Source organism: Saccostrea cucullata, unplaced genomic scaffold, assembly GCF_032062105.1.
Source record: "Saccostrea cucullata isolate Sc308-1 unplaced genomic scaffold, CSIRO_AGI_Scuc_v1 ctg111, whole genome shotgun sequence".
Classification (NCBI taxonomy): domain Eukaryota; kingdom Metazoa; phylum Mollusca; class Bivalvia; order Ostreida; family Ostreidae; genus Saccostrea; species Saccostrea cuccullata.
Genome location: NW_026936933.1, coordinates 247,741 through 271,160, shown reverse-complemented (window position 1 = coordinate 271,160; position 23,420 = coordinate 247,741). Strand labels below are relative to the sequence as shown.

Here is a 23,420-nt window from a genome sequence, read left to right as displayed (position 1 = left end):
GTAGCGATAACAAGGTTTTTCACACAAGGGGATATAACTTTTAAAAGGGTTAATCTTAGGGGACAAGAATGAAATCTTTGAAATAGTTTTAAAAGTGCATTTTAATGATGCACAGACAGATAATATAAGTTGAAAGAGATTATAATAGCTTAATTTCTCATTTTTGGAATGACCTTGACCTTTGACCTTTACATAAATTTTAAGGTCAAAGGTCAGTGAATCTTATGCAGTTGGTCCCATGTCTCTACGACTTCTCGTTTTGAAAATTTTCATTTATTCATAAAATTCAAAAACTTTCAGGGGCAATAACTCATATTAGGGGTAGATGGATCCTTCGCAATGAATAGATTGAAAGATCCTCTCAAGTAGTCAAAGACATTGGTGAAGGTTTCATACCTATACGGTTTACGGTTTCGGAGGAGTAGCGATAACAAGCATTTCTTGCGTAAAGGGCTATAACTTCGAAAGGGGTCAAAGTTCAAACTTCTTGGGTCGTTTTTCGGAATAACTTTAAATATCCAATATCATGAACTATAAGGTTTTCCGATACGTCTTGCGGTTTCAAAAGTCCGGCAGAAAAAGAATAAAAAACATAAGCATTTCAATAGGTCTTTCCACAGAAAGGTGGAAAGACCTAACTAGTAGACTAATTGTTCAGAGAACAATTAGAGGTCCTTTCCACCTTTCTAAGTGTTTCCTTGTCATTTGAATCCAAAAAAAAAAAAAATTAAAAAAAAAAAAATTAAAAAGTGCTGCCAGCAGGATTCGAACTGTGGACCTCAGATTGCCAGGCGAGCGCTCTATACACTACGCCACAGGCGCTCCGATGAAATTGTTTTCCGTAAACTAATAGTGTAGAAAAAGGAAGAAATAAAAGCACGTGGATTTAAATAAAAATAGTACAGAAACACGTGTATTTATTTGTTTGTGATGGAACATAGAGAGGAATAATGAATAGTTCTGAGAGACGATTGGTGGATAATGAAAATGGAGATTTCCTATGAAAAAAAACATTTGAGTTTGTTTATAGTTTGAATAGATTGAGTTAATCATACAGAGCTTATGATACATTCGAACTTTCGTGTCGGCACTGTGTTTACAATTTGTGAAAATATAGGCGCGTTCGTTTTGACAGAAATGGCGAACTCAGAGGTTAGATTAAATAATCATCTCTATTTGGATTGAATGAATAGTTATGAGCATAAATTAAACTTGAAACATGCATTTCATGAAGAAGACGGTGTCACGGAGAGCGTGCAAAATTATTTTATATGAAAAATCGCTATTTCCGAGTTTCAGCCGATTCATATTTAAATCTAAATAAAATTAAAATAAATTCCATACACCTAAGAAAGCAAGAATACTTGGTATTAAAATGTCGTAATAGAGCAGGAGAATCGAATGATTTTAACAATAATTGCAGAAATAGCCAATACGAGCTTTAATTAATTTTTATGTTCAGCAATAACTTAATTTCAGACAGAACAAAAAAATGCAGATTTTGCCGATATTCACTAGAATGTCATTATACTTTAGAGACTCACCTTAAAACTCTCAGGACACTTTTTTTCAGGTCTCTTCTTCCTTTTATTACGAATCTTATGTCGATGTTTCGTTTCGTTTGACTTGTAGACATTTTCTCTAAGTTGGTGTTGATTTTATTTTAAGGGGGGGGGGGGTGATTTTATAAGCATTTGTTAGAGTGATGGTTGTAAATACCTCCACGACCTTTAGCTTGATTGTGACCTTAAGGTCAATGGGGTCAAGGGTCAAGGTCATTTATCAAGGTCAAAGGTCAAGGTCATCAAAAAAAAAAAAGAGAGAGGTAAACTTGAGATTAACACTTGGTCTTAATCTAGATAAAGGTAATGAATATTTCTTTATGACCTTTTGAGTAAGAGTCAAGGTCAGAGGTCAAGGTCAATGTCAAATATCAAGGTCAAAGGTCAAGGTCATTTGGATATTAAGCTTAAATTGACAATTTCCCTAATTTTTCAATGACCTTGACCTTTGACCTTGACCTACTTTTCAAGGTCAAAGGTCATAAGATCTTATGCACTTGGTCCTATAACTTTACCACTTGTCATTTAAAAGTTTTTAATTTTTCTTGTAAACTTTAAAACTTTCAGGGGCAATTACTCATGGAAGGAGTCACCGAAGACTTTTGCAATGAATAGATTCCAGAGTCCTCTCAATTAGTCGAAGACTTTAGTGAAGGTTTCATATTTGTACGGTTTACGGATTCGAAGTAGTAGCGATAACAAGGTTTTTTGCAAAAAGGGCGATTACTTTTAATTGGGTCAGTCTTACGGAATACGAATAAAATCTTTTGAATAGTTTTAAGAGTACATATTATTTATGTTAAGACAGTTTGTATATGTTAAGAGACAAAAAAGATATAAAAAGAGCTTAATTCCTCAATTTTGGAATGACCTTGACCTTTGACCTTTGCATTAATTTCATGATCAAAGGTCAATAAATCTAATGCAGTTGGTCCAATGTCTCTATCACTTCTCGTTCTGAAAATTTTTAATTATTTGTAAAATTCAAAAAGTTTCAGGGGCAATAACTCATTGAAGGGGTCACCGAATACTTTCACAATGAATAGATTGAAGAGTCCCCAAAATTAGTCGAAGACATTCGTAAAGGTTTCATACCTCTGCGGTTTACGGTTTCTGAGGAGTAGCGATAACAAGCATTTCTTGTGAAAGGGGCAATAACTTTGAAAGCGGTCAAGGTTCATTTACGCAGGGTCAACTGCAAACATCTTTTACGAAGTACATTCTTATATACTATAAATCTTTTCGATAAATCTTGAAACAAAAAATCACACGGCGGAAAAATAATAAAAAAGGAAAAGAAGAAACAGAAGGAAATCAATAGGTCTTTCCACAGAAAGGTGGAAAGACCTAATAAAAAAAACTAGGAGACTTATTGTTCACAGAACAATAAGAGGTCTTTCCACCTTCTTTGAACTTTGTTTTATATCTGACTCCTAAAAATTAAAGTTCATGAAAAAGAAACCAAAACTCTCTTTAAGGCATAGAAAAAATGAAAATAAAAAAAATGAATGACCTTGACCTTTGACCTTGAAAAAAATATTCAAGGTCAAAGGTCAAGGGTCACAATGCAATTGACCCCATGCTTCTACTACTTATAGTTTTCAAGTTATAAGGTTTAATAGTAACTACAAAGAAGTTAAAGGGCAATAACTCATATAAGGGGTCATCAGATCCTTTTGCACTTATAAAGTGAAGTTAGGCCTAAAGACCCTTAAGACATTAGTGAAGTTTTGATGTCTCTACTGTCTATGGTTTCGAAGGAGTAGCGATAACAAGGTTTTTCGCACAAGGGGCAATAACTTTTAAAGAAGTTAATCTAAGGGGACAAGAATGAAATCTTTGAAACAGTTTGAAGAGTACATATTAATGATGCATAGACATTAAGTATATGTTCAAAGACAAAAGAGATATAAAAAGAGCTAAATTTCTCAGTTTTGGAATGACCTTGACCTTTGACCTTTCCATAAATTTCAAGACCAAAGGTCAATGAATCTTATGAAGTTGGTCCCATGTCTCTACGTTTTCTCGTTTTGAAAATTTTTAATGATTTGTAAAATTCTAAAACTTCCAGGGGCAATAACTTATTGAAGGGGTCAATGAATACTTTGGCAATGAATCAATGAAGTGTCTACTAAATTAGTCAAAGACATAAGTGAAGGTTTCATATTTCTACGGTTTACGGTTTCGGAGGAGTAGTGATAACAAGCTTTTTTGCGAAAGGGGTAATATGTCCGAAAGGGGTCATAGTTCATATACGCAGGGTCAACTGCGAAAATCTCTTACGGAGTACATTCTTATGAACTTAAAATCTTTACGATAAATCTTGAAACTCAAAATCACACGGCGGAAAAATAATAAAAAATAATAATAAAAAGGAAAAAAAGAAACAGAAGGAAATCAATAGGTCTTTCCACAGAAAGGTGGAAAGACCTAATAATAAAAAAAAGAAACAGAAGAAAATCAATAGGTCTTTCCACAGAAAGGTGGAAAGACCTAATAAAAAGGAAAAAAAGAAACAGAAGGAAATCAATAGGTCTTTCCACAGAAAGGTGGAAAGACCTAAATAATTGAAAGTTTACAGAGGATGGGGGAATGAATTTTAAACTTCCTGCGTATGTTTCCAAATAGAGATTTCTCCATACGAATTCCTTTGTAAAAAATTGATCCTCCATCATGCCCATTGTGGCCCATCCGTACCCCCAGTTTTGGTTTTTTTTTAATAATGGCACGGATACAGGATTTGTGAAAGGGGGGGGGGGGCTTTGTTGAAGCTCACAAGGGGTCTGGAAGCCACCTTAAGGCCCCCATTCGGAAGCTCCTGAATTTTCTTGTATTTTAAGAGTAAAACCAGGCACAATAATAGTGCATATTTTTCAATTATTCAATTCTATTAAAAGTGATATATAGGTCGATCCGGGTGTTTGAATAGTATTGAATGTTTCTCTTGTATTATAACACAAGTGACATGCCACTATAATAAACAACTTACTTATTACTCACTAATAGTGGTATTAGTTAGTTATGTACAAAGTACGGCATTAACATAGTTGATACTAAGTCATATCATACTTTCAATGGTGGGGGCCCAGGAGGCGAAGCCAACGGAGCCTCCTGGTTTTGAGTGTATAAAAAAGAGTAAAACCAGGCACAATAACACTGGTTTTGGTTAGTTATATACCAAAATGTGGCATTATTCATACTTTGAATGGTGGTGGCCCAGGGGGCAAAGCCCTCGGAAGCTCCTGGGGTTTCATGTATTTTTTTAAAAAAAAGAGTAAAACCAGGCACAATATTGACAATAACAGTGGTTTTGGTTAGTTATATACCAAATTGTGGCATTATTAATATTGGTCATATTATACTTTGAAAATTTTAGGGGGATCTGGGGGGGGGGGGGTGCGCCCCCACGCCCCCTGAAATCCGCCAGTGATTTACACCACCTGAGGGCGCTTCCATTTCAAAAAGACTGTACAATGCAAGGCTTTGCTTATCTTGAGAATAAGATTTTTAGAGATTTTTTCCATATACATTGTATACATGTATACTTATGTTAGACGGTGCAACCGTTAAGCAGGGCGCAGCTGTCAAGGGAACATATTACTACATTATGATAACTTATTGACTTGTAAAACGTATATGTAAGTAAATAGGGAAAAAGACCAAAGTATAAACTGCATGACTGTTCGAATTTTAATGAAGAAAAAGACATAAATTAAGCATATTACGTTTGATTTCTGTGTAGTAACACCTTTAATTGGAGTAAAATATTGCTTTAAGATATAGAATCACGTGTCATGAAAAATTATTGCCATTGGTTTTCCAGGATACCAATACTGTATAACAATAGTAATTTCATTTTAACAACATATTGTCCTTCATTGCCTACAAAGTATGTAAGTATAAATGGAAATGCAAACTTTTAAATGAGCGTGTTACTAATGAGAGTTCGTTTCTTAAATGTAGATTTCACATGCGCCTTCTCCATTGATACTAACTTAAGGAGGCTGGGGATACAACACATTCACCATAAGATATAACTTAATTTTTTATAAAAGATATTATATCTTAGACTGTCGATATTTTTATATGGGGCTCTTCTTCTGAAGGAGATCAATACGTATAGTCCGGAAAAGGTCACGACGATCTAGCCCTCTTAACACTCGATTTTCTAGAACTCTCAATACAACTACAATTCCATCTAAATTTTGTAAATTCAGCGCAGGTCTGTATTACCACCATAAACATAGTAAAACACAAGTCTGTACTCTTAGGACCTGTGTACAGCTAGCCACCAGAAAGCGGACTAGCAGAGCTCTAGGAGCGAAGTGTCTTATTGGCAACACGTACCAGAAAAACATACACACGAATCATATTTAAGCCCATCTAACAATTAAACGTATCTTCGAATTCTTTGCTTTATTTTGCAGGTAGGATACAAATTAAATACTTTATGTATGTGTGTAAATATTTATTTTGAACCATTACAAAACAAGTAAATTGCATCATGATCAATTTAACTTTCGTGTAGAATTTTAAGTATGTATTTCAAATAACATTGCGCTTTGAATCCGTTTTCCTTTAGGATTTTGGAACCCATAACATTCTGTCGGGGATTAAAGAAAGAAGGAACGAATCGATTAGAAAGCCATCCATCACACTTCTTGAAAACATCCTGTACCACAGTGTGATCACATTCCTTGCATGTTAAAGTGATGGGTTCCGAAGAAGTGTCTGCTCTAAGAACGAGTTGTTCTAACATGTCTCTCTCAGATGAACATTTATTGATCACAGTTTCTACACCATCACGGAGTGCCCTTTCTTCTATGACGTCAAAAAACGCCATCTTTAGGATGTATGATGGGAAAACACTGCATACTGTCAACCACTTCAAAATCATCTTCAGACGATACATAGTCAGGGTGGTGCTTGTAATAATAATCCTTGGCTGTCTTGTTGTCACCAAAGCAAACAGCGGGACAAACAGCTGAATTGGTCAAGGACTTTGCAGCGATGTAGCTATTTCTGATATGTGGAAGACATCTTTTCATCAGTGCTGTTTCCACAAGCGACAAAGAGCACCTCCAAAGGTTGTCATCTTCTTCACTTGTCTTTTTTGGAACAGCAAGGCAAGGCAGACGCATCAAATCAGAGCTGAAGAGTTCTGAGCTGATTCTCGTTTTGTTTGACCAGGATTGTAGACGCACCGCTGGAACAAAATCCACATTTATTTCCAGACTTTTATACCTAGAACCTTGCCATTGAAAAACTACTTTTGGGTCAAATCTAACGTCTTTTATTATGAGTCGGTCATTCTTGGGGAAGTTTTCCCTGTACACTATGTTGGTTACTATTTGCGTAAAAACTTCCAGCATCGCATCAGTTGTGATCATCATCGATTCTTTCTCGATGAGTTCCGAGTATGAGTGATTTGTATGCTTTGACAGAAAAATGCGGGTATAATCCGAAACAGATGGGCATGTTTCCTCGATCTCAGCACCTCCTTCAAAAATAAGATGAACTCTTTCCTCAACATCCTCCTCTTCAAATTGTGAAAATGTATTTTCACTAAGTTCATCAAAACAAAAGATGAAATCAAATTCGTCTGGATAAAGTGTTTTTGTCCCTTCGTAAGAACTTCCTGCATAATGAACAGTGCATTTCCATTTTGGATCACTTTCAGACAGACACTTTGCAATGTATTGGGTAAAATGTTCAATGGCATCCCGAATTTCAGCAGCTTCAGGATCATCGTATACAATTCCAGTGGGGGATAATCTTATTAAGTTGTTTAGAAACTCCTTTACATTTTCTGTGTCTTCCAGTTTTTCCTTTGATTCTATGATGCCTTCAAACGTTTCCAATGTCATATATTCATTAGCATGTTTTGAAAACTTGCTTATTTGTTTTAAATTTTGAAGACGGTAGTGTTTTTGATAAAACTGCAGAAAATCAAAATTTGATCTAAACTCTGCGACATCATACGCAGTTTGTCCACAGCTATCTCGGAGATCAACATCACAACCAGCTTTAATCAGGGTTAATGCAATCGTTGACTGATTATTCCAAGCAGCAAAATGAAGAGGGGTGGATTGGTATTTGTCAAGTGAATTAATATCTGCTCCCTCCTTTATAAGGAAATCAACTATTTGATCCCATCCGTTTTCGGCAGCGACATGTAAGGGTTGCTTTGCACTTAAATCCTTCGCATGTAAGTCAGCCCCATGTTGAACAAGACCTTTTATAAGTTCTGTATTACCTTCCTCAACAGCAAGATGCAAAACTGTTTGTCCCCAAACATTACGACCATTCACATCAAGTCCCCTACCAACTAGGTAATCTAATATATCTGCGCATTCCACTCTTTCGAGAAGGTAATGCAGAAGACATTGTTTTTGATTATCTTTAACATGGAGTTGACATCCTTTTTTCACGAGGTACTTGAGAATTTCCAGCGGGACTTCTTGGATGGCAAGATGCAAAATGGTCTGTCCCTTTGTGGTGCGCAAACTTGCAGTGTGCTCATCAACAAGGAAAGAGTCGATGAATTTCATCGATATGTCTTCTTCGTCGTATGAACATCCTCCCGATTCGTCAATGAAGTGGTGTATGGGATTAAGTCCTTGCAAATCTAAGTCTGAGAGCGAAGCTCCATAATTTCTCAAGATATTGATAGTTTTGTACTTATACGAGTACTGATTTATGACAGCTAAGTGTAATGGTGATCTGTTGTGAGAATCTTTGGAATTTACACATGCGCCTATCTCGATCAGCTTTTGAGTCAGTATCGAACTTTCTGGTTCTTTTACAAAGCACGAACATAGAACGTGCAGTATTGTTTGGCCACTAGCATTTCTACTGTGTATATCTGCACCATGAGACAAAAGCAACTCAACCAAATTTTCTTTTTCACGTGAATATGATTTTATCACAAATTGCAATGGAGTATTTCCATATTCATCTCTTGCATGGACGTCACCTTTGGACTGAAGCAGTAAATGTGCAATGGCCACATTTTTAATGGCATGCATCGGATTCTTCTTTGTGTTGATAACAGCTCCATTTTGCACAAGAATTTCTACTGCTCTATCATTTCCTTCATCTACGGCAACATAAAGAGCCGTTGATCCGTCATGATTCTGTATATTGACGTCACATCCGCCTGTGATATATTCTAGAAGTTTCTCCTCATTTCTAGATCTAACTAGCTGATGGATTATGGGGGATTCGGGTATTTCATTTAACTTGTGTTTCATAAAATTTGCAAGGGTTTTCTCGAAATCTCCCTTATCGCTGTTATTTTCCATACTCTGAAGATAGAAAACGAACACAAGTAAGAACAATTCATACATTTACGTAGAAGGTAAACTTTAGTTTTATGTTTAACTGTTCGCATTAAATTCCTTTGTTGGTATTTATCATGAACAAAATAATCTCGGTTATCTTAGGCTATCAGAAAGTACAATGTATAGTTGATGATCGAAAATTGTCGCTTCTATCATCGTCTCGTTATGGAAAACATGCATTTATGCTTAACATTGAAATAATGAGGTCAGACGATACGTTCCTGAAATGTATGTTTTGTATATTTTTATACCGGGTATGCATTAAAATATTCAAATTTTTTTTTACATTCTGATTTCTCAAAAAGTTTCTGATTGTCTTTAACAAATGAAACAATAAATGATTTAATTTTGGAAAATTTAGTTTTTCACAAAAGGATTATATGAGACACCTGCTATCTTGAACAAATACCTGGTAAGGTATCTCAATAGAGTAAACATATCAAAGTAGCAATACTTCAATTACAAAAAATGAAAATCTTTGAAAAAATTCTATGTTATTGAGGTACGTGTCATCTGTCCTTAAGATGCTTATTTTTGCTAACAATTAATTAAATAATTCATTTTCTATTCAAATTTTGAGTATAAAAATCTGTGATTTTTGGCTAATGAGATGTTTTACCAAAAGTTAATACTTGGATAACTTGCGTACAATTTTTAAATATTAATTTAACGTATTTCATTTGATCTTTTTGTTAATCTTAGGTTCTTTTGTAAAACTGACAGGAAACTCAGGAAACTTGATAAAGATTATTGTTATATTTTTATATCTAATATTTTATAATGTCTATAACATACAAGTATACATGTACATGCCAATTTTTTTTTCAAAATTTCTATTGATTTCTAATAGGATTATATAGTACATGTATATTCAAAAGCAGAATATCTCAATATCCCAATTTTTTTTTTTTTTGGGGGGGGGGTATTCTAAACTAGGAAAGCATTATCTGTCTTTAAAGCTAAAGTATTTCCGTGGCCAGTTTATATTTGTGCACAAGTACAATGTGAACGTGTTATAGAAATTCCGGAGTAGCACGGGACACTTATACCGCCTTCTAAAAATAACTCAGCGAGCAGCTAAAGCCATTAATTTGGTAAAACTACTTCATTCTTATCAAGGCCAGTGCGTGTGGTCAACACAAACTTTAAAATTACCGATGAAAAATATAAGTAATAATTTTCTTGACAATGTATATAGATGGTGAAAAAGCTTTTGGAAAAAAGGTGTTTATGATCAACGCTGAATCACCAATGAAAGTGGTTTATTCATGAAAATAAACAACAATTCTAATAGATACATTACAGCTGACGTAGGTCTCTTCCATTTTACAGTTATAGTTACAATTTAGGTCACAAACGTACATGCATTTTCTTAAAAATGTATTTCGTAATTGAATTTACACATTCATGTTGAATTAATTACTCACACGATAACACAAGACAAAGAATATATACAGCTGGTTTAGAGCTTGACATCTGTGGATCCGGAGGATTTCCCACTTAATGTAATCGCGGAGGAAAGAACGAACAAACTAAATATCTCCGTCATCTTTTAAGTATGAATGATGGTTATTTTTCTTAATGTAAATTTCTATAATGTGTAGTCTGAAATTTGTCCATTATTTAAGAACTTGTACGGGAAAACTTTTCTGTTGACGTCAAAGTTTTGCGAACACGTTGTTACGTACGTTGATCACTTGTAACTAAATTAACCTCTCTATTATTAGCAGATATCACCTTTTGGTCCTCTCACTCTCTAAATATAACTTCCAACACGATAAATTGTGCACTAAAGTTTTGGATCACTTGAAATAGTAATTGCAATAGTAATTTCTATTCCTATGTCGACGCGACTATATACTGGTGAGCTTGAGATAAGAGATAACACAGAGTCCGACACTTCGATCTGCTTCATACTTGGATATTTTACGTGAAAAAGACGTTAATGGTAATCTATCAACCAAACTTTATGATAAACGTGATGACTTTAACTTTTACATCGTTCAACTTCGTTTACTGATGCAGCTTTATACTGTGTACCTTCATCACCTGCATAACGGATCGGAGTTTATATATCTCAGTTGATTCGATACGTGAGAGCATGCTCTACGTATGAACAATTTCTAAAACGAGGTAAATTATTTTGACAAACAAAATATCAGCAGTCTCGTTTAAATTCTTCATTTCTAAATTCTTTAGTCGATACAATTACCTTGTCAGGAAATACAATTTATCCTTGAGTCAAAATGTTAACTGACGTTTTTCATACTTATCGTAAGGCCATTATTTATACCCTGAATTGAGGACGGATTTTCCCGTTATTTCCCGAGCGCACGGCGTTTGTGACCGGTCATCAGGGGATGCTCACTCGTCCATGGCATCTGATCCCACTTCTGATACTTTAGAGGTCTGTGTTTGCTTCGTCCTGTTTTGTACTGTTTTATGGACTTTGATATTGAGTGCTGTTCGTTGTCTTCATGTCCTACATTGTACAAAGGCATTTTAATTAATTGAAATGTTTATTGCACTTTTTTCAACAGAATTACAAATTTTCCTGGCATAAGACTCGTTGAATACAATTCTTCTTGGGTACTTGCAATAAAGTTGCTACGATATTCATTAAAAGTTTTCGGTCTCTTTCAGTTCTTCTTTTGAACTTATTATGTATCTTGAAAAGCTTTCAATTGTAGCATCTATTGTTAATGGTGTCGAGTTTTTCTGTGTTAATTAAAAGCTTGACAATGTTCTCGACAAAAACAACAAAGCTTAACCTGAATTTTACGATGTCTTTTTTGGTTTTCCGCACTGATGCATATCGGTGTTCAGCATCACATATCCTCACTGATCAGAATATATGCATGTATGATGGTATATGCTAGATGTTCCAAGCAGCAATGTTTGATGGGGTTGATAGGTATGGATCTCAAGTATAATATTTTAATTATTTGCCTCTTTTTACAACAGAAAAAATAAGATAAAACTAAATCCATTTTCTTCATTGATATTTAGTGATGGTCTTAATAATCAAATTTTTATTCGTTCATTTTAGCCCAAAAATTAAAAGTTTCTTCTTTAAAAAAATCTCTTCTAATCCGGAAACTGTAAAAGGTTTATAAGCCGTTTTAATGTGTAAGATCTACATTGTATAAGAAGAGGTTGAAGGTATGTATGATTGTAAGTAAATAACAGGTACAGCTGTATAAATGTAGTGTTTATAACACATATAAAAACGTGTAACACAAATGAGAGAAAAATTAGCTACAAATGATGATATTCATACTGAGAACTGGGAAGAAATGTTTGTTAAAAAGGAGGACTAGAAAAATGGTAATGATGATCAAATGAAAAACAAGGAATAGTAAAAGAAAAATAAGGAAATGATAAATAATCAAATTTATTTTAAGAACTATTTTTATTTAAAATAAAATATACAACAACATGTTATGCATGACAAGTCATTTGCAAAGTATGTTGCAAAAGAACGTGTTTTTTTATTAAAAATTACAACAAAGCATTTATTATCAGATACACAGCACAGCAAATTCAACAACAATAAAATCAAAAACCAAACAAAGGCCAAACACACAGGTTTGCAAAAGCATATACAAATTATTTCATGATACATACAGAAATATTTGAAAAGCATCGATCAGATCACAACCATGCCAAAAGTTAGCTATTATTAGAATAACACTAAAGCTCTAATAAACCTGTATCATTTCCAAGATGTCGTTTGATTTGAAAAATGTTGCATAGGACGTTTGGTGTAAAGACTACAGCTCAACAAACTTTTTAAGCTCACATGGTTTTTCGCACAAATTAAGATCACATTTTTGTAATAGAAATTACTATTTTCGAAGCTCAGAACGATGACACAGCCCTACGTTATATTACATATATAATGTCAAGTATAAATGTCCTTTAAATTATTATCTTAAATTTTCAAAGTGGATGTTTTAAAGGGGAATTTATCAATAAATGGTACGATGTTTCTACTATAGGCCTCTACCATAGTTTTTTTTTTACAAATAATATAAAACGTGCTTTGTTTGATACAATGTAGTTGAAAATTTTAAATTTTCTTCTTACAGGTGAGTATTTTAAAAAATTCTTTGCTCATTTATTATACTCATCTGGGTTTTGTCGAAATGTAGCACCGAATTGGGATAACATTGCAGAGAGAAACCATACTACAGGGTAGGATAATGAAGTATTTTTTTATTAATAGTAATATTTTTCGTTGAAAAAGAAAATTCTTCTGCCTTTACGGTTTGAAACGTTAAAATTTTGCTGTGGGACGAATCTTTCATGATTATAGATTTTTTGAAGGTGATTCTGAAAATGCTACCTTATTAACATACAAAGCAGTCAAACAGATGAAAAATACTATTTTCACCCTGCGCTAAAGAGTCAGAATGAACAGAAAATACAAGTTACAGTAGCTGTACAGCTACAATTGGCAAGAAACTACAAAAAATCAAATGGAAATAATTGTTATTTTCCAGCCGAAAATATATTAAAGTTCTAGCAATTGATTTGTATGAATTATGTTTTAGTAAATGAAATAAAACTCAAATAATGTAAACAAATACTTTTAAAATGTATTTTGACGTCTCAACTTACAATATTACATTATAACAATGTGACCTTAATTTGTGCAAAAAACCATGTGAGCTTAAAAAGTTTGTTGAGCTGTATTTTAAATAATTCCTTAATTAATGTGTAAACTAAATTGAATTCAATAAATGTTTTTAACATTCATGCAGTCTAGTTAATTTTTTAAGGACCTTTTTCAAAATCGTTAAAAACCCTTTTCTTTAAGGAAGTCTTTTTGTCTTCGTTTTGATAAATGATGCAAACACAATAGACGAGTTTGATTTTAATTTGCATTCGTTTTCTGTACTACATGTACATGTACTAAATATGGCGCTAAAATTATTTCTGAAATTGCTTGGCAAAAAATGAATTATTTTAAAATACTATTTGGTTTCCATGAACTGCATTGGTACCGACGACAACCATACATCTATTCAACTAAGTTACTTAGTAAAACATTGGAGAAAAAATATATTTATTAAACAAAAATTACGGAAATGTTTATGTTTTATCTTAATCGTTAGATTTTTTGTGAAAAGGGCCACAGATAATTTAAAATCAGTAACTGTACATTGTAAGTCAAGGTCGACATGCTGCTAGATATAGACAAATTATTGCCGTTTGATTACAAGAAAAATTTTGTTCTCCAAATTTCAAAATTGCAACGACGCTAAATTTTTTAACTCCCGAAACGCTAGGAAGTCTGATAGAATATTAATGCATATGACTATCGACCTAAAGATAAGTTTATCTTTTATGCAATATCGTGCAAGTGGTACAAGTAAAAAAGAAATTGCGTGTGGGTTTCTTCTTTCTGAAGAGGTCGAACACGGTGGCCCTAATATAACGACAAAAAGATTAAGCGATTTCTAAATAAATAACGGTTACAATCCGTTTCCATTGTAATGCAAATGTAATTTGGTTACAGAAATATTTTTTCAGAGTAGAAAATGGTAATTCGGTCTGAAACATAATTCCAGTGCAAGATGTTCATTCTAGCATTACTTTAACTATATAATCAGTAAAAGTAATTAATTGTAATTAAAAGAAAGGATTTTGATTTATAAGAAATAATAACATAGTCATATATTTTTAGTATTAGTCGAAAAAAAATTAAAAACTTTCTTGATCTCTTAATTACAAATGCAGGCACAAATTCATCAGGTGGGTGAGCATTTAGCTCTAATTACAATGAATAGAAAATACACAAGTATGAAACTTAAGAAGGTCTAGTCTACACCAAAGCTACGAAAAGGACTCAAAGGAAATACCAAATATATATTTAATACGTTTATACTTTATTCTTTTATACATATAATTTGACAGTGCTTGTAACGCACCATCCGAATGTCTGAAAAATAACATATAACAAAACATAAGTACATGTATATGTGTATCAAGCGGGTTATTCATATAATAAGAGTAATTTCTAAAGTTCCCATGCCGAGAAAATTTTATTTTTATGAGTCGCTATGCAATCAATAAAGTACAAACCAGATTATAGAGTTTAAGGTGGGTAGCTCTAAAGTTTGTTCCTTAAATAACTTTCAAAGTGAACAGTACAATGACTACAATTACAATTAATAGTAAAACAGAAACTATGGCAATGACAATTATAAATGTTCTTCTGTTGAGTCTATTTGTACAGTTTCCCCTTGGTTGTGTCTCCTGATTCACTGTACTAAACTGTCGAGCAGTCTGAAACAGTAAACTCCAAATATCAAAATTAGGGTATCAATGTGACAAACAAATTGTTTTAACAAGAGACCTTTGGGTTACCACCCTCATCTTAGTACATTCAAACTTTCGGTACCATGAAATGACGAATTGTAAGAAATGTATTGTTCATGCGAAAGAAAAAAATTTACCCCACATTTGCTTTAATATGAGTAACATGACCTTTTGATAGTGGAAAATTCTCTCCCCCACCCCAGATGATCCTCTTTTAAGACAATTTTAAAACAGGATTTATAATTTGCAAAAAATGACCCTTTTTTACCAAATTTACCCAGGAAAAGTATATCTTGAAAAAAAGTATACACATTGGACATTATTGTGAATGATTATGATTTGATTCTCTAAATAAAATATCAAAACATTTTATATTGTTTTGCGCTTCCTGCAACGTAAAAAATAATATATTTTGAACATATCTTCAAAACTTTTCCTAGGAGATTTTCAAATAACTATCTTTTGTAATGTCTTTTCTTTTACAAAATTATAGTTAAATTTAAAATTAAATCAAAACTGTTTGAGGAGTGTCATTCCATTGAAGGACACTTTAGAGAATTAATCGTCTATTTTACCGCAGCTTCTAGATTTTCTGCTCGACCGACCATATTGCTTCGTCTTCTCCGCGGACCAGATCTGTGACTTTTAATATCACGCCACTAATGGAAGCTTCTGGAGCTTCATCCACTCGATCAATTGCATCCTTTCTCTGACACATGTAGGTAAAAATTATTTATGAATATAACAGTGTTCAATGAATTTAGAGACATAAGATGTAAATTTTTGTAGAGTCTGTTCGCTGCAAAACAATGTCAATTTTGTTTTAGGAATATAATCAGATACATATCTGTATTTTTTAAAATCAATTTCATTAATGTCATTGTTTTTTATAAACATAACGAATATTGAAAATAATTAGGTGCGCTTTAATCAGCTGAATCAAATCATCGAAAGATAACATGAGGCCCAAGGGCCTTGAATGGCTCTTCTGATAAATTATACAATATATACTAAGACCCAAGATGCATCAACTGACAAAGTTTGATGATTCTTAGCCAGTTAGGACTGAATATATTTAAATGTAATTCTAAAATACTATAAATAGGTCATGGTGACCTACTTTTTGATTGAAATTTTCTAAGGACGAAGATGCATTAATTGACAAAGATTGATGATCCTAAGCCAATAAGTACTTGAGATATTCAAAAGTGGGTCACAGTGACCAACTTATTAAATCAACATTCTCTGAGAACCCAAGGTGCATCAACTGACAAAGTTTGACAATTCTAAGCCAATGAGTATTCTAAAACTCTTAAATATAGCCATAAGTGTCACAAGTAGACCACCATTCCCCGAAAACCCAAGATGCTTCAATCAAAAAAGTTTGATGATTCTAAACCAATAAGTACCCGGCACCCTTGTATGTAAGTTTGGTGAAAATCTGCCTGGTGGTTCTGGAGAAGAAGATTTTTTAGTAACCAGTACTTTTGATTTTATTTTCCTGATTATCTCCCCTTGTTTTAAGGTCCCACCCCTAGTTTTAGTATAAATGGTAGCCCTTGGGCCAAGGATACCCTGTGACAAATTTGACAATGAAGAACTAATAAATCAATCAGCTTAGTTTTCATCATTAAGTAAAAAAAACAGCCCGTATATTATAAATAACATAATTTAAACAAACAAATGACTGTCTTCTTTAATATTATTGTAATAAATAACACTTTTGCTGAGAAACATTTCTCTACCTGCCCATCCGAAGTGTCCCTCTTCATGTCTGTTTCTTTCTTTTCTTTGGTATGGTCTCCAGGCTCTTCATTTTCCTTGTTGTTTGTTTCTAAACCCATTATGGCCATTTCTATTTTCCAAAAATGCTTCAAAAGGCTCCGACTGTTCAAGTCTTCAATTTGTCTTTTTACTTGACAAAGAATAGTATATGAATAGCGCCATTTGCGGTTGATACCTATACCTTCACCAAAGAAATATTTATAAAGGTGTATCTTACTAAAGATATATAAAGAACTTCTCCTTGTCCAAAAAATCGTTAAGTATGTATGAAACGTTGATTTATGGGTATTACAAGTGAATGAAAAGAATGCAGTCATGTTTAAGAAGACACTTTGTTCTCAAAATCTAATACATTAAATAAGCATTATCGCACTCACTGTTTCTACTATTAAAAAAAGTTTCTGAAAAAAATATATTTTTCATTTGAATAACCAAATGAAGATGTTCGTTTATAAATTGTTTAAAATTGCTAACATTAACGTGGGTTATACTTTTAGTATTGTTAACTATAATTTAAAAAAAAAAAAAAATTTATGTCCTTGTACAAGATTTAATTTGTATCGGATAAACACAGCATTGGAGGAGTGATCTTTTCGTAGAAAAAAAAACATCACAACCAAACAAAAATCATTGTGTATGATAATAAAATTCCGGAGAATACTGTAACCTTAGTTTTATTTATGACATTTGTAGTGGTGTGTATTTCCCCATTATAAGAAGTGAAAGTCAGGTCTATTTTGGAGGAAACGTCTCGTTTCGAGGTAAGCGTTTGCATAATTAAACCTCCTATACACCTGATACAAACTCTTGTTCAAAGTTTTTTTTATAAGACCAATCACGTTTTATTATGGTTATCCTTCTTCATTTTAACAGAAGTTAAATGGCGTTTTCGTTTCCTTTGTGAACACAAGTGTTATCATTTATGCAATACTTTTAAAACATTACATGGTAAGATCACCCCTGAGCAAACTTGAAATTTGAAATCTTAAGCAGAAAAACAATACTTCAATTTATGTACCATCATCAAGAAATAGTATTGTATTATAACTAAACGTGTTCTTTTTCCCAGAGAAAAAACTTTAGCAAATATCAGTTACAAAATGTGTTTTATAAATTTGTCCTTCAATTTGACGCACTGGTTTTATCTTCACTTAATAATAATAATTATATTTTTAACATTGATGACCTATTAACATGATTAATGTTTAAAAAAATAATTCTTATGAAACAGCAATGAACTTAATATCATGTGTTGATAAAACGTGAAATAGCATCTGCCACATATTTTTAAATGCTTTGTGCGTTCAGTTTTCATCCAAAAGTTTGAGTATGAATTTAATGAATTGTTGCACTTTGACACTGTCTTCATCCAGCATTCTTGAACCCAAAACATTGTGTCTGGGATTGAAGAAAGAGGGAACAAACTGATCCGAAAGCCATCCATTACATTTTTGGAAAATTCCTTTCACAATATTTGGATCACATTCTTTGCAGTCAGAAGATTTAGAAATATTTGCAGTGGACTCTGATGTCAATATAAGTTTATCGATTGGGTCTCTCTTATACAGAACCTCCTCAAAGACAGTTTTGACACCATCCTTGACTGCCTTTTCTTCTATGACATGGAGGAACGCCATTTTTAATATATATGATGGGAACATGTCTCCCAGTTCTTCATAAAGTTCGAACTCTTCTTCAGATGACAAGCTGTCATGGCGACTTCGGTATACATCTTTTGCTTCTTCATAGTCATCAAAGCTAACAAGGGGACAAACGGTTGAACTGATCAAAGACTTGGCAGCGATGTAACTATTTCGTATATGTGGACGACATTTTTTCATTATTGCCGTTTCCACTAACGACAATGAACACCTCCAAAGCTTTTCGTTTTCTTGACTTGTCATTTTAGGAACAGCAAGACAAGGCAACTGCAATAAATCTTGACCAAAGATTTCTGAATTTATTCGCAGTTTGTTTGGCCAAGAAGGTAAGCGCACAGCTGGAACAAAATCGACATTTATTTCCAGGCTTTTGTATTTAGAACCTCTCCATAGCAAAATTATTTTTGGATCATTGCTCACATCCTTAATTAATAGACGATCGTCTTTAGGAAAACTTTCATCGAAAATTATTTTGGATACGCGTTGTGTAAACGTGTGAAACATCGTATAATTAGGAACCATTTTTGATTCTGTTTCTGTGAGTTCTGAGTATATATTGCTTGCCTCTTTCTTTAGAAAAATCCGGGTGTAGTCTGAAACTGAGTAGAGTCTTTCATCGAAGTCGATACCTGCCTCCATAACGTCCCGCATTTCAGTATCTTTATCCGAGATGAGAAAAACGCTTTCTTTGATATCATCCTCTTCATGCTGTGGATAAATATTCTTACTGAGTTCATCGAAACAAACAATATAATCAAATTCGTCAGGATAACGTGTCTTTGTTCCTTCAGCTGAACTTCCAGCAAAATACACAGTGCACTCGAGTTTTGGATCACTTTGAGAAAGGCCTTTTGCAGCATTAATTGCAAATGTGTTCATAGTTGTATAAATGTCAATGGCTTCAGGATCGTTGAACAGAATTCCCGTCGGTGCAGTTGTTAGCAGGCTGCTTAGATACTCATTAAGATTCTTTGCATCCCTTAGACTTTCATTTGAATTTAAGATATCTTGAAAATCTTTCAGATGTAACAACTTATTAGCATGTTTTGAAAACGACATCTCTTTATGTTTTTGATATTCTATGCCATGTTCATCAAGAATTTGTAGAAAATCAACACTGGATTTAAACTCTGCTACATCCTTTGCAGTTTGCCCATGTGCATCTCTGCTTCCAACATCACAGCCACAATTGATAAGGGTATATGCAATGGACGACTTGTTATTCCAAGCAGCAAAATGTAAAGGTGTAGATTGATATTTATCTAGTGAATTGATATTGGCCCCTTTTTGTAGAAGGAAGTCGAGAATAAAATCCCAACCATGTTCTGCAGCTATGTGTATTGGTTGTCTCGCAACTGAATCCATCACATTTACTTCAGCTCCAAGACTGAAAAGAGCCTCTACAAGTTTTTTCTTATTTTTCTAGACAGCAAGATGCAAGATGCTTTGTCCCCAAATATCACGACCATTTATATCTAATCCCATTCCTACTAAGTATTGTAACATAGCTGTGGGATCATCCCGATCGATTAGATAATGCAGAAGACTTTGCTTTCGACTATCTTTCGCATAGAGATGGCATCCTTTCTTTACAAGGTTTTTCAGAATCTGAAGGGGTATATATCTCGAATGGCAAGATGCAAGATAGTCTGACCAATTGCAGTTCGAAAGTTTGCTGTTTGTTCATCAACAATAAGAGAGTCAATAAATGTTAACGAAACCTCTTCATTTTCATCGGAGCATCCTCTAGATTGTTCGAAAAAATGATGTACTGGGTTTAAACCTTGCAAGTCCAAGTCCGACAGGGAAGCTCCAGCTTTTATCAGAGTACAGATAGTCTGAAGTTTATCAAGGTGATAATGTATGGAAGCTAAGTGTAAGGGTGATCTATTCAACCAGTCTTTACAATTTACACTGATGCCTCCCTCAATAAGCGTTTGAGCCAATTTTGAACCATGAGGTTCTTCCATAAAGGCCGAACATAAGGTGTGAAGAGCTGTTTCTTTTCTAGCATTCATTTGGTGAATATCTGCTCCGACAGACAAATAAAATTCAACTATTTTCTCCTTCCCAGCAATAATCGCTTTATGCAAAGGAGTATTTCCATATTCGTCTCTGGCGTTAAGATCGCCTTTAGCTTGAAGAAGTAGATGCGCAATATCCAAATCTCGAACGATATGCAAAGGATTGTGCTTTGTATTGACACATGCTTCCTTCCGAAGGAGGATTTCCACAATATTTCTATGACTTCTTTCCGTTGCTATATATAGTGCTGTAAAACCATCACTATTTTCTACGTTGACGTCACATCCGTTATTGATAATTTCTTGTAGCTGAGCCTCGTTTCCAGTTCTGGCTAGTTTGTGGAGGTTAGGAGACTCAGAGGTATCTTCATCTTCCAAAACTTGTTTTATGAACTGTCCTAATTTGGCAAATGGTTTGTAGGTGTTAGTGGCCTTGGCTTCCATTATCTACGAAAAGAAAAAATAAATTACGTGAATGAGAAAGGCTTATGGATCTTTAGAGTCAAGCGAGTGAAAGTGAAATTACTTTTAGCACACAGGGTTTTTTAAACAAAATTCCTGGATAAATCATCAAATTTCCCTGAAACCAAACCACTTTAAAAGTTTTATATGAAAAAAAAACGTGTATTTGGGTACATCCCACTAATTATTTTTAGAATCGGTAAGAGAAGAAAGTAGTGCAGAAAAAATTACAAGTTCCTTAATTTGCAGACTTGCATTAAAAAATGTGCAGATGTACTGAACTGAGCCTCAAACGTGTAGATAAGGAGTATCTTTCCTACCAAAAAAGCTTGGCAAATGTAATTTATCAGGAAGATCAGTCGAATTATTTTGTGTATTACACCACCAGTGAGAATTTCGAAATTCCCTTACTTTCACTTTCATTTTTAGAGGTTCCCGCAGACAGACGCGTTTTGCCGGAAAAGAATCTGACATGTTACCTCGAGATTTTAAGTAAGGAAAGACAAGTTGATGTGGTTTGATTTGAGGGGTCACTCACCTCTGAACGAAAATTAGGGACATCGCTATGAGAAGAAACGTTAACATTGTCGCCTATGGGAAAACAAGTAGTGGACTGTATTCATTTATATATAGTGGATGTTGACATGCAATTTATTTATATATTTCCATTTCTAGTTTTTTTTTCTCTGTGATAACTGTTTGAAAGTTGGAGGAATTTATTTCTTGATAATTCTACCGGAATGTAAATTAGGCAGGTCGATAGGTCAGCAGCTAAGGAGGCCTAATACGCATGCAAATCTCGTGCGCATCTGTCTCTGTGTCTGACGCTAGGGAGGCTAAATATGCATGAAAATCTCGTGCGGCTGCCTTTGTGTTTGACGTCAGTGTGCGAGGACTATTGAAATTGGCATGGAAGTCGTGTAATTTAAATCTTTTATTCTACATTTTTAATGTCTTAGTCTACAATTTTATTTCACAATGGAATGGAAATATAAGCAATCACTGTCTAGTTATGAGAGTATGCCAGGAACATCAACAATAGTGGGAAACATGGGATAATTTTAGTATAACGGGCGAAGCCCGTTATGCAAATTGTCCCATGTTTCCCACTATTGTTGATGCCCTGGCATACTCTCAAAACTAGACAGTGATTCCTTAAATCAACATGCAAGATAGTTATTTTAACATGTCAGTTATTATACTGCAGGTTCAAATAAATATCTCATGACAACACATATAATTATCTTGTCTTTTGTTGACATTCCTGCATGTTTTAACATATAAATAACTTGCATTTTGACACAAAATATAAGTAGCAAGTTAATGTAATAAGTCGCATGTTAGCATAGGTTTTTTCGCATGTAGAGATAATGATGTTGCACCTTGCAGCTATGATGTCTGATACTGACGGTTATCAGTAGATAAATCATATTAAGATAAGATATTTGTACAAAATTCGTAGCTTGCATGTCATCATGACTTTTTTTCATGTCAACGTTATATTCTTGCATGTCAACAGTATCTTTTGCGGACAGAAAAGTGTCACCAAATTTCTCGTTTTTTTTTTTTTAAACATTTTTTATATGGATTACCTTTCTTGCCGTAGGATCTGTAGTACTCATTCATTTATTCAAAATTTATTTTAATTTTGACACCATTTTAGGAACAATTACCTGATTAAGTCAAATTAAGTCAGTTGAATGTTCACGACTAAATTGCATTTTTCATTAATTTTCAATACGATTTCAAGAACAATTTCGTTTGTGGAAAACTGACGCAACATTTAAACCTTATGTGAAAGTGACAGGCAATCATTTGAAATGAAACATGTAAATACATACATTTTAACCACTGATACGTTGTCCATTTTTTAGCAACGGAACCTAAAATAGAACCTATATATTGATCTGTTAACAACTCAGGTAACATATCTATACACATATTGTATTAGATTACTCTGGAGATCTTACTTTATATCTAATTGACCTTACCTTCAATTATTGATTTTGTTTCTACATGTAGCTACTTTCATTTTGAATTTGTGTGAAGGGACCGATAACTCTTGTGTGTTTTTACAAAATATCAAAAAGGTGGAATTGGAATAAGAGGAAACCTCGTTTCATTACTCTCTCTCTCTCTCTCTCTCTCTCTCTCTCTCTCTCTCTCTGACTTCCAGAAATACAAGTCATCCTTAAGAACAACACTGTAGAGAATGTAAATAAATCAATAGCCATCAAATATTCAAAAACGTGTTTG

The 23,420-nt window shown here is 33.7% G+C and overlaps 2 protein-coding genes, 1 long non-coding RNA gene and 1 pseudogene across 3 annotated transcripts in view; 1 reads left to right on the top strand and 3 right to left on the bottom strand.

Annotated features, from left to right (window-relative positions):
• Positions 1–23,420, top strand: part of LOC134246897 (uncharacterized) — a 211,539-nt gene that overhangs the window by 58,949 nt on the left and 129,170 nt on the right. The gene's annotated exons all lie outside the window — the stretch shown is intronic.
• On the bottom strand, positions 6,010–10,405 carry LOC134246889 (ankyrin-3-like). The gene is made up of 2 exons (XM_062729231.1): positions 10,333–10,405; positions 6,010–8,869 (listed from the first exon to the last, which is right to left on the bottom strand). The coding sequence occupies exon 2, from the start codon at positions 8,864–8,866 to the stop codon at positions 6,392–6,394; it is 2,475 nt and encodes an 824-aa protein (XP_062585215.1). The 5' UTR covers positions 8,867–8,869; positions 10,333–10,405; the 3' UTR covers positions 6,010–6,391.
• LOC134246879 (uncharacterized) lies at positions 14,899–17,373 on the bottom strand. Its single transcript, XR_009987737.1, has 3 exons — positions 16,978–17,373; positions 15,808–15,941; positions 14,899–15,199 (listed from the first exon to the last, which is right to left on the bottom strand). It is a non-coding gene; the product is annotated as an uncharacterized LOC134246879 (long non-coding RNA).
• LOC134246888 (uncharacterized) lies at positions 17,562–23,239 on the bottom strand (annotated as a pseudogene).